Source organism: Parambassis ranga, chromosome 22 (genome assembly GCF_900634625.1).
Source record: "Parambassis ranga chromosome 22, fParRan2.1, whole genome shotgun sequence".
Classification (NCBI taxonomy): domain Eukaryota; kingdom Metazoa; phylum Chordata; class Actinopteri; family Ambassidae; genus Parambassis; species Parambassis ranga.
The window spans coordinates 5930836-5942413 of NC_041042.1; the positions used below are offsets into that span (position 1 = coordinate 5930836).

An 11578-nucleotide genomic window follows, 5' to 3' on the forward strand; every position below is an offset into this window, starting at 1 on the left:
GATTTGAATAGACTTTTCTCCCATAGGATGGATTAGGTGAACTCGGCCTACTGGCCATGGGATTGCTGATGGAGCCCTTTCATTGTTGTGAATAGGCAGGCTGTCTGCACTGGAACCAATATGCAAATCTGACCAGTTCTGTACTGATTCTGTGGATATTAACACCACAGTGGAGTAAAATAGAGTAAACAACATGTAAGCACAGGAAAGCTTTGGTGAAGAAATACGAGAAGTATAGACAGATGTTTCCACACAGTTTAATACAGGTGACGATCTGACTGGTAGACTGTCCCCCTTAGTTCAAGGATCATTAACGTAAAACATGACCTATGTTTGAATGACAAAATGCTGTCCCTTTAACAGGTAAGCCAGCAACATAACATGTCAAATAGCTAAGCTCACTTTCTTCTGCTGACTGTATGTGGAGGTTTGCCCCAACAGGCCTGTTGTCACTAGAGGCTACATAAAACCTGGTCATGAAATAAATATAACTTCCTGGAGGCTTTTTCAAGAAAGCAGTGTCAGGTTATTTTATGACCTATTTTTTTATGATTCTCTTTCCCGTCTTCCTTTTTTTTTTTAAATCAAAGCACCGTGAGGAGAGCCAACTCAAATGAACATGTGGGAACTCTTACTCGGAAAGATTCAGGCGACAAAAGCAACCGAACCCGCGCCGGATCCACAGGCAGCAACTCCAGTGGCAAAAGAAGCGACAGGTAGCAGTTCCCCCTGACTGTTCTGTCAAAACAACACTAACAAAGCAATCCAAATAAGGCACAATTAAAAGTGTACAGTAAAGCGCAGAATGACAGCTGTCTGTTTACTCATTTACTTTGCAGCAAACAGAGGGATCCAGTGTTCAATGCAGGTAAGAAGAGCCTTAGAGTTCACAGGCTGTGGTACACCAAGGGCAATCACACAAAAGACGCTCAGTGCTTCTCTCTGTCAGTTGGAGGTCAGTGTATTTTTGGGATTTTGTCAACAAAAAGATTCATTTAATTCAAAAAGGAAAACACGCCAACTTCAGCCATGTGAGTCAGTGCCTGAACTGCTATCTGTACAGAGAGGACCACTGAGCGGTCACACTATACATGATGTCCTGTCTTAAATGTCGGTGTTAAACATTTCCCACCACCATCCATCACTTCATCTTCATATATCATTGTGTCTTTTTTTAAGTTTTTTCTGCTTTGTTTATGCTGAAAATTCTATTTACACACTTTACACGTTTACATTCAGGCCATGCGTATGTATGTTGTGATAAACAGCAGAAGTGTTTATAAATGTGCGTAAATTAAATATGAATCATTTCAAGCATCTTTCTCTCATACTGAAAGCAAGCACAGAATGCACTTAATAGATCAGTGTGATCTATTATTTTTATTATTACCTATAATTTTCCATCTAACCAAAGATGCAGCCAAGAAATTGAAATTTCAAAACATACGACATCAAATGTTTCTTCACAATATGAATAACAGATAATGCACTAGACAATTAAACTCAGCCCATTCTTTATATTCTCTGAGCAAAAAGCAGGAAGCACATTGTAAGACGACAATTGGGCTGAATATAAAATGAGGAGTATTGATCAGAATTTCTGTCTCCAGTGTGCTATTGATTTCGTGTAAATTGAACTGCGGTTTTCCATTTGGTTTACACACCTGCCCCTAAATTTCCTGCCCCAGAGTTCTGTATGCGTTCGGTTCAAGTGTATGACTTTCTGACCCCATCATTCTAACAACCTTCAGTATATGTATATTTATCAGCCGTATCCACCATACTACAAAGAACAACTGTTAATACACTCAGTATTAATCATAGATTTTCTTGGTGGTTAAAAATAAGACAATTTCAATCCCGGGAGCTGATCACATAGGACATGATCAGTTATTGGTTTATTGAGAAGGGAGTTTAAATTTATTGAGAGCATTACGGACAGAAGCTGCTGTTTATTAGCATCAGACACAGGAAATGTACTCATGTTAGGACAGACCAGGAAGTGAGGAAACCATGCCACCCCTCATCTGGTGCTTGTGTGTCTCTCTGTGACCTTTACAAGGGATGCGACGTGTGACTCACTGCAAAGGTAGGCCATGCCTCTCCCCTCCCCACTTTTCCTAATGCCCCCTGGTCTCCACAGCTCTCTGGACACTGCATATGATCTGGTTTCATCTCTTTTTACCTTTGCTATGTGAAAAGAATCAAATCAGGACTGTTATTTTGAAATTTGAAGATTTTCAGCCTCTTTTTAGTGATTTTTCTTTTGTTAGACTTTGTGATTCTCATGGTGCAATGAGCAGAGAGATGTCCAGACAGGGGCAGGGGTGGGTTGAGTGTGTGTGAAAGTTGCCTTCCCTTTGATTGTTTTGAGACTGAGTTAATTAACACACAAACATACATACATCCTATAGCTAACCACCACTGAGTGTGATTGCTGTGTTCGCAGTTCACTTGCGATGAAGCTGCTGCTTCACCAGACATGCGTCTGTTTGCTCACAGCCTCACTTTCGCTCATAGGCATTTAGCTTGTCACCATAGTAACCACACAAAGATTACTGACACTTGCTGCCTCGTAGTCGCTTTGAGTTTTTCTGTGAACTCTTTAAATCCTCTGTTCTGAGATTCCTCGCTTCAGTTCCGAGCGAGTAGATTTGCTGCAGCTCTTATTATCTCCCCGGCCTCAGAATGAATATTTGCATTACAAACACGTTCAGTCTCTTTTTTTGGATAGTTCCCACTGAAGTCTGTTTGATTTTTCAGCTTGTAGTTTTCGCACATGGCCTGAGTTGTCGTCTGTTTGTGTGTAGTCCCCCTCAGCTAAGTATTCTCAAAGCTGCCAAGAAATTTGAAAAGCCTGAAGTAACAGCCAGACTCATTTCCTCACACATACACTGCTGTTTGCCTGGTCTTGTTGCAGGAGGATTTAATCTGTAAACCAAACAACACACAAGATAATTTGATAATTTGACATTTTGTCAATGAAAGCATCGTGTAGACCAGTGGTTCCCCACATTTTAGGCTGGTTACTTGTAACAAAGATGCAGATAAGTTATTATAAACAGTATTACAATCTTCTCACTTTTCTTTGTCTTTCATTTATTATCTTGTGAATATTTGCACACGCTAGAACCACTAATCCTGGTTCGTCTTCGTGAAAGAACCTTATTAAAAACACTAAATTATTAGTTGAGTCCCTTGTCTCCTTGTGATAGTTTTTGTCTTCTTTTTATCAAACATGACACAATAAAGAGCCGCTGAATGTGACTAACTTTTTACCTACCCCCTCCACGCTTGTCCAATGCATCCACCCCTGGTCCCCTAAACCTCCATTACCACCTACCCACCCCCTCACTGTCTGTCCATCATCGGCTCTTCTGCTTTTTCCCCTTATCTACATTGTAGTCACAGTACAGATTTATCTCAGCCGCTCTACTAAACAGACGGGGAGCAACAGCAGCCCTGCCGCTGCAGCTGTAACAGCCCGTTCAGCCACCAGCACCAGCCGCACCTCTGAAAGCTGCAAGGCCAGCACGGCCAGAAAAGGCGGTGCTGCCAAGGTGTCGGCTGTAAGAAAGACCCCGAATTTTAGCCTCCAGCTGAGGAAGTCGGGGAGTCTGACATGCTACTCTCCTCTTGATACACCCAGCTACTGTAGCCCAGTTAAATCACCCAGCCAGTACTTCCAGATCTGTTATTAGCTTATGAAACACAGGCATGCAGTTTTAGAAAGTGTTTTAATGCCCCAGCCAGGCAGAACACAACACAGTGGAGATCTCTTGTCATTTCTAACATATTAAAACAATTACAGATTACTGTCCTAAGCTGACTCATTTCAATTCATAGTGTTCCTTTAACAAGTATTTCTTGACAGAAATATTTTCTTCCTGTGGTGTCTAATGTGACATTCAGGATGAGGGGTTCTCATTATCCCCGTTTTCTAAGATTGGATCTGGTTTGTTTATTTCAATAACATTTCCATTTCTCTGCTTGTGTCTGCATTTTGTGTTGGTTAATCTCTGCTGTCTGTGAGCTGAATATTTTTGACTTGTTGAGTGTTTTTAACAGCAAATTATGTTGTGCTCTTTGTTGTCACAAATCTGAAATGACTAATAAAAGTCAGTCAAAAAGCTGTTTTCAAGTTGTGTCATTTCCTGTCTTTAATTGCTGTTTTGCCATCATATATTTAAAAAAAAAACTCATCACATCATGTCACACCATCTAAGCTGTCACACATTCAGCATCATCGGTCTTGTCATCCACATCATTACGTGTGTGTTTCTTGTGTTGTGTCACATATTAAACAAAGTAACACCACAGATCTGACATATGTATACATGTAATTCATATATGTGTTTGTATCTGTGCAATATCTCACCGAGTTTCTCTGTTGCCTTTTCTAGAGGAAGGTTATGTGAAAATGTATTTGAAGGGTCGCCCCATCACCATGTTCATGCCCAAAGACCAAGTAGACAGCTACTGCCTGGAGGCCAAAGCAGAGCTTCCCAGCAACAAACTCAAACTGGACTGGGTGTATCCTTTCAGTGCTGCCACTGCAAAGCTTGAGAATTTATCTTGAGTCCAAATACAATTTAGATTTTCTGAAAAATGCTTTTGTTTAAAAGTCATCACCTGAGGATGGTCCAGATTTTGATGTAGCTGTCAGAGATAACCAGAGGAAGCTACAATTGTGTGTTTTGCTTTCCCTCCTTGTCACAGTAGATCTGTTCAGGTGCTGGTTTTTTTTACTGTGCTGTGCTACTGCTGTCAGAGCTGAGTTCATCGCGCTGCAGCCTGCAGTCAGTAATAACCTGCACACAGCTACAGGCTGACAGCACAACCAGCCAGCAGCTCATCCTGTGCTGTTTTATTTTTTACTTTCTTTCATTTCTGTGTGAAGAACTGAATATAGACTTTCACTCACTTGAATTAAACCCAATGTGGAAAAAAAATCTGAGTAGGAATGCAAATACAATGATCTAGAGTGCTTTTGTTTTAGTTACTGTGTAAAATGCAACAAAGCTGTTACAGTACCTGTTGGATTCTCCTTTTTTTTTTCTTGACCATTTGTTCAGCTACGGTTACCGCGGTCGAGACTGTCGCTCCAACCTTTACCTGCTTCCCACTGGAGAAACTGTGTACTTCATCGCCTCAGTGGTCGTACTGTTCAATGTCGACGAACGGCTGCAGAGACACTATACAGGACACACAGATGACATCAAATGGTGAGACACATGAGCAGCCTTGATCCTTGAGCCTCTCGTTTACCTTTCAATCCTAAAATTGAAATCATTGCATTGATCAATGAGTAATCAGTATCTGTTAGTCAAAAGTGTCTTCCCTTAGTCACAAAATGATTTCCTGATTCATAATAGCACACAGGTAGCAGGACAGCATGTGTATAAGCGCTGGTACTTTCAGCTCTTCAAGCTCTGACTCCAAGGTTAATAAAAGTTCAGCTGGTTAACCAGCAGTTTGGATTACAGATCAGTTGCAGACAGATTCTAGCTCTTTTGAAGACAAAGTGTTAGAACTGTACACGAGTGTTGTGTGTAGTTCCCCAAAGAGGGTAAATTCCTCTTAATATGTTTCATACCCCCGCCACACACACACACACACACACACACACACACAGACAGCATAAAGGGCCTAGAGTAAATATCCTATTGATAGCTTGAAAAAGCTCACTCACTGAGTGCAGCCTTTCATGTTCTGTGAGCACGCTGCTCATCTTTATTCAAATGGTCCTTCTGATGTCAAAAAGGCTTTTAACTGTTTTCATGTCTTTCTCCTCACCAGCCTGGCTGTCCACCCTGATAAAATCACTATAGCAACCGGCCAGGTGGCGGGCACCTCATCAGATGGAAAAGTAAGTGAAGTCTCATATGGATATTTTATCACAATACCTTTGAACATCATTTATCAGTATATATTCACAGATTAATAATGCATCACCCTGATGATGTGCCTTTCCTGGTGTTGTGCCCATGTTTGTCTGTGTGTATCTTCTTCTGGCAGCAGCTGGCTCCTCATGTTCGCGTGTGGGACTCTGTCAGCCTCAACACACTCCACGTTCTGGGCACAGGTTTCTTTGACCGAGCACTGGTCTGCCTGGCTTTCTCCAAGTCGGTAAGGGGACAACTCAGATGCACTCAAAGAGGGCATATTTCATGTTTCTGATGATCTCTTGATATGTTAATGACTGTGTACTTCTGTCTGTTATTTTAGAATGGAGGAAACACTCTTTGTGTTGTAGATGACTCCAACGATCACGTCCTGTCCGTCTGGGACTGGCAGAGAGAAGATAGACTGGCTGAGGTTAAGGTACCTGCACCTGTCTGCTTTTGTTCTGATGTTCCAGTGTAGCATCAAATTTTTCCTTTTGATTGACTGAACTTGTTACTTGTCTGTGTCTTTCGGTTCAGTGCTCCAATGAGTCAGTGTTTGCTGCAGACTTTCACCCGACAGACAGCAACATCGTTGTGACTTGTGGCAAGTCGCATCTTTATTTCTGGAACCTGGAGAAAGGCATGCTGGTCAAGAAGCAGGGCCTGTTTGAGGTAGAACACCAGATGGTTTCTTCACATGTTATTTTTACACCATGAAGCAGTAAAGTCTGATACAAAGGTGCAAATTCGATCATACAGCCTGTGCTGTGATATGAGTTCTTGTGTAGTGAGGGTACATGTAGAAATCAATTACGTGTGTGTGTGTGTGTTCTTGTGTTTGTTGCAGAAACAAGAGAAGCCTAAGTTTGTGTTGTGTGTGACCTTCGCAGAAAATGGAGATGCTATTACTGGAGACTCAAGTGGGAACATTTTGGTGTGGGGAAAAGGTACACAGTGTTCCTGTGTGGGGAAAAAAAATATCATGCCTGCAAGGCTGATGTTAGGTCTGTTAGCAAGTTTCAGAAAAAAAGAGTTTACACAATTGCTGGAAATATTCATGTGGTCAAATATACAACAATGGCACTTTCACCTGATGCCTCAAACCAGTGAGAATGCAAATAAAGACAAGACTGTAAATCTGTTTTTATATGCTAAGTATAGACGAATAGTCAGGAGATCAGTGGTTAAAGCACAGTCACAAAAAAACATTTAATGAATAAGTCTTTTCTCTGCTTTATCCATTGATCACCCTGTCGGTTAATCTGCTCTTCAAACAGTCGACCTATATGTCTGTCTCTATCTGAACTGTGTCGTCCTATCTCCTGTCTAGGCACTAATCGCATCAGCCATGTCATCCAAGGAGCTCATGAGGGCAGCATTTTTGCTCTGTGTATGCTGAGGAACGGCACCCTGGTGTCTGGAGGGAAAGACCGCAGGCTCATTTCCTGGGACAGCAGCTACCAGCAGATACAAACAGTGGAGGTGAGAAACCAGAAGCACTCTAGGGCTTCTTTCTTGAAAGCTGCAGATGAAATTTGAAAAATTACACATGCTGGATGAGATGCATTAGTCATGTTTTTAAAAATCATTTGTTGGAATGTGCAGAGCTCTACAGAATCTTAATGATGCCAGCAGCACAGCCTGTTAATATGTATTAATATAAAGTTAAGCTGCATATCCAGATACTTTTAAAGTAGGTCTGTTATATTAGCCAGAAATTGCACTCATGCTCGAGGCGGCGGACTGTGCATTCTGAATACTGCAGCATATCATAAATATTACAGAGAAAGAGATGGATTCATGCTCTTAATGAGATTCATGGATATTTATAGCAACTTGATATATGGCTTCCTCATGTCTTATTTTTTGCAGGTGCCTGAGTTGTTTGGACCCATTCGGACCATAGCAGAGGGCAGAGGGGAGACTGTGCTTATCGGGACCACCAAGAACTTTGTTTTGCAAGGGAGTTTAGATGGAGAATTCATATCCATCACACAGGTAGATGCAACAGGCTACTGCATTATTCCCACATGCCTGCACAGACTGTTTTGCCACAATCTGTCTTATATCCAGATACAAACTCAGCTCAGATGATTGTTTCATGAAACAAAAAAATGATAATTCTGTAAAACACATTAATGTACCAAATTATGTGCCATAATTACAGACAAATTCCAATAATACCCCTCATCTTGTAGGAAGAACCATGAAGTTCATACAGAAGAGGAACAGAAATTGTCACTTTTCTAAAATAAACATTTCATCTCCAGGGTCACACTGATGAGTTGTGGGGTCTGGCTGTCCATCCCTGGAAGCCTCAGGTCCTGACCTGTGGATATGACCGGCAGGTCTGCCTGTGGCATTCCAGCTCCCATCAGCTCATCTGGACCAAGAGCATAGAAGTAAGTTTATTAAATACTGCCCCCTGGGGTCCACCCCAGGCATTACACACAGCACACAGTCGATGAATCAGCAACTCTTTTGTCAGTTTTGATTTCACTATAAAACAACAGAAGATGTTACAAATCTGTTTACATGTACACTGAAACAAAGAGACACAACTTTTATTTTTTTCATTTGACATTAATTTGGTAATTGGCACAATAAACTTGTGCCCGAAACATTCTTCGTCCACACTGAAGGTGGAAACAGATTTCTAGTTTCAAGTTGCATGTGCATCAGCCTGCACACTGAAGGTCAATCATCCACGTGAAGTAAAAATACTCATAAAATAAGCAGAGGGTGACTATAAATATCTTCTTTTTTCTTTTGTGGACAGGACGCTGCCCAGTCGGCAGGCTTCCACCCCTCTGGAGCTGTGGTTGCCATAGGAACTCAGACTGGAAGGTAAAAATCCAATCACCAAGGCAGATTTAGAGGCTCTTCAGTTTGTTAAGATACATAATTTGCAGTAATATAGTAAAAATAAAGTACTTTTAATAGTTACCATGTAAATGATGAATAGTGGGATTGCTGAGCTGTCTGTCATGGATTCTGCAGGTGGCTGGTACTGGACACTGACTCTAAGGATTTAGTCACAGTACACACAGATGGCAATGAACAGCTATCTGTTATGCGCTATGGGCCAGGTATGTTTCCCTTTGAGTGTTGGCCCTACATTCTTTGTCCAACTGTTTAAAACACATAATTGAATCATCGTCTGCAAACATTTACATTTTGTCTCTCGTATAATATTTTATCCTTCTTAGATGGTAACTTCCTGGCCATTGGTTCCCACGACAACTACATCTACATCTATGCTGTGGCAGAAAATGGGAGGAAGTACAGTCGAGTGGGGAAGTGCTCAGTGAGTGACTGCAGCCAATCATACTCCTCATCTGTGCTTTCTTGAGTACTTGTATCACATGTGACAAATACATTCTATTCTATTCTACTTTAGCTGTACTGTATACGTAGTTCCCCCTCAGCTCCATGCTTGAGTCTCTGTTATCTCACTGTATTTACGTGAAGCTGTGAAGTGATAAACACATTGCTGTTTCTACATATCTACATTTCTTCACTTTCTACACTTCTGGTCATGAGCAGCTGACTCCTCTGTGGAAGTGTTCATCATGTATCTGCTCCTATCTTATTTCAGGGTCACTCCAGTTTCATCACACATCTGGACTGGTCAGTGGACTCCCAGTACCTGGTTTCAAATTCAGGCGACTATGAGATACTGTACTGTGAGTGCATTCCCCATTCTCGGAGTCCTTTCACTGCCATTGTTTTCTTGATTTAAGGCTTAACCTTGACCTGTTGTGTCTTTGTTTCGCTGCTTGTTTTCTCAGGGATCCCATCCGTGTGTAAACAGGTGGTCAGTGTGGAGACCACCAGAGATATCGAGTGGGTTACCTACACCTGCACTCTGGGCTTCCAGGTCTTTGGTATGTGATGGCACTTTGTATGTTTGTGTTTTAAATGCAGTGTATTAACCACTCTGCTTCTCAGGCCTGTGGCCCGATGGCTCAGACGGTACGGACATCAACGCTGTGTGCAGGTCCAATGACAAGAGCCTGCTGGTCACTGGAGATGACTTTGGGAAGGTCCACCTCTTCTCATACCCCTGTTCACAGTTCAGGGTAAGATGCTGCATTCTGCCTGACGACAGTGGAGGTGGACAGGGTCCAAATTTACTGATTAAACCATAAAAGGATGTAGTATTTATGTATGTTTTTACAAGGTAGTCATGAAAAGTAGGTATTTTAAAATGTAGGCTATTTTGCATATATTACTAATATTCAAGGCTGGGCTTTTGTCACGTTATATGCTATCAAAAGCATACACTTAAAATTACATTTTGCAGGTTTCTTCCAGTCTGAATAAAGACGATAGCCCAAAATCTCTGCATATCTGTTTATAAAAAACTGTGTGGAAGAATCAGTTTACTGAAAAACCAGACAAAAGAAAAAAAGACAGACTAATTGAATTATCTGCATTTTCCACAGGCTCCCAGCCATGTTTATGGTGGCCATAGCAGCCATGTAACCAATGTGAGCTTCCTGATTGACGACAGCTACCTGGTGTCGACTGGTGGGAAGGACATGAGTGTGATGCAGTGGAAGATAGTCTGAGCAGGCAGACATGAGGCAGGTACTGTCGGCTTCTGACGGCTGCTGGGGCCTGAACCTCCAGCTGAAGCAAACTGAACTGAACCAAACTTAAAATGAACACTAAAGAAGACGTGGGGCTGAATGAACTGAAGTGATTTGACAGAGGAGAAACTTGTGTCTTGAGGTTTCCTTCCTGATCTGCTCACAGATCTCAAATGCGATGGCGTATTGGAGGTCACGTACAGCTGCTTGACAAACAAACGCCCTCCTGTTCTCCCTTTTCTTCTTCCACACTACATGTAAAAACAAATCACCCTCTCACGTACTGTAGCACTGTCACCAATGACGCAAGACAAAACAAATGGAACGGATCAAATCCAGCTAAACAGAACCAAAGTTTCTGACTTTCTGACTGCATCTGTACAGTTTGGCTTCCACTGATGTTTGTTTACGGACTCCTGCCACAGCTAACGGAGATAGATAAGAGGTTTTATTTTGCTGCCATTCCAGACTGAACTTCATCACGCAAGAAAACCAAGAGCTTCGCAACACAAACTGTACAGAGAGAAAGTGCATTGTGATTTTCTAATTGTTAAACTCTCTTTTTATTTTGTATTTAACAACTCAGGAAAGCACTAGTGAAGCAAGACCTTTCCCTGTTAACACCAACATATCACACAGAGCCTCCTAAAACATCTCGCTAAAATATTCAGACAGCTGTCCATCATGGTTAATGTTAGGTTTAACCATGATTGATATATTGAGCTACCTGTACAGTCCAGGCTAGTACTACATGCAAAGAGAATACTGTCAAGTAGGTAATGGGAGCCATTGAATTATCTGGATTCATGATTTGTAGCAAAATCATCTGAACATCTTCCAAGTTCTGCCTTTCCCTATTATTTATTGATTAAAGATCAAATCCTTCACTGCCACCTTTATTTCCTTTCAGTTTACCCTGCAATAAATCTGTTTAGTCCATCATGGTTAGATGAACTCAGATGAGAAAATGTGGTTGAATATGAACAAATTGAGACTTATGTTGGTGAATTGTGTTTTTTTTTTTTTTGCCTTGAGTGAGAAGATCAATAATCAAGCTCCCAGTGACGTGAGGCCCAAGTTCAGAGACCTTTACAC

At 41.5% G+C, this 11578-nt stretch overlaps 1 protein-coding gene across 10 annotated transcripts in view; it reads left to right on the top strand.

Moving 5' to 3' along the window:
- Nucleotides 1–11376, top strand: part of eml1 (EMAP like 1) — a 36170-nt gene extending 24794 nt beyond the window's left edge. For 5 of the 10 annotated variants that reach the window (XM_028394996.1, XM_028394987.1, XM_028394993.1 and 2 more), the window contains 20 exons: nucleotides 591–716; nucleotides 840–868; nucleotides 2063–2089; nucleotides 4404–4533; nucleotides 5076–5225; nucleotides 5800–5869; nucleotides 6019–6129; nucleotides 6229–6324; nucleotides 6426–6560; nucleotides 6736–6835; nucleotides 7219–7370; nucleotides 7761–7886; nucleotides 8159–8290; nucleotides 8668–8735; nucleotides 8889–8977; nucleotides 9098–9195; nucleotides 9487–9574; nucleotides 9680–9775; nucleotides 9840–9970; nucleotides 10337–11376. In XM_028394996.1, coding sequence (XP_028250797.1) covers nucleotides 591–716; nucleotides 840–868; nucleotides 2063–2089; nucleotides 4404–4533; nucleotides 5076–5225; nucleotides 5800–5869; nucleotides 6019–6129; nucleotides 6229–6324; nucleotides 6426–6560; nucleotides 6736–6835; nucleotides 7219–7370; nucleotides 7761–7886; nucleotides 8159–8290; nucleotides 8668–8735; nucleotides 8889–8977; nucleotides 9098–9195; nucleotides 9487–9574; nucleotides 9680–9775; nucleotides 9840–9970; nucleotides 10337–10462 — 2080 coding nt within the window. In that variant the 3' untranslated portion in view covers nucleotides 10463–11376. The remainder of the gene's footprint in view (nucleotides 1–590; nucleotides 717–839; nucleotides 869–2062; nucleotides 2090–4403; nucleotides 4534–5075; nucleotides 5226–5799; nucleotides 5870–6018; nucleotides 6130–6228; nucleotides 6325–6425; nucleotides 6561–6735; nucleotides 6836–7218; nucleotides 7371–7760; nucleotides 7887–8158; nucleotides 8291–8667; nucleotides 8736–8888; nucleotides 8978–9097; nucleotides 9196–9486; nucleotides 9575–9679; nucleotides 9776–9839; nucleotides 9971–10336) is intronic. The other 5 variants (XM_028394990.1, XM_028394994.1, XM_028394997.1 and 2 more) reach the window with 3 other exon arrangements.
- The last annotated feature ends 202 nt before the right edge of the window (nucleotides 11377–11578 follow it).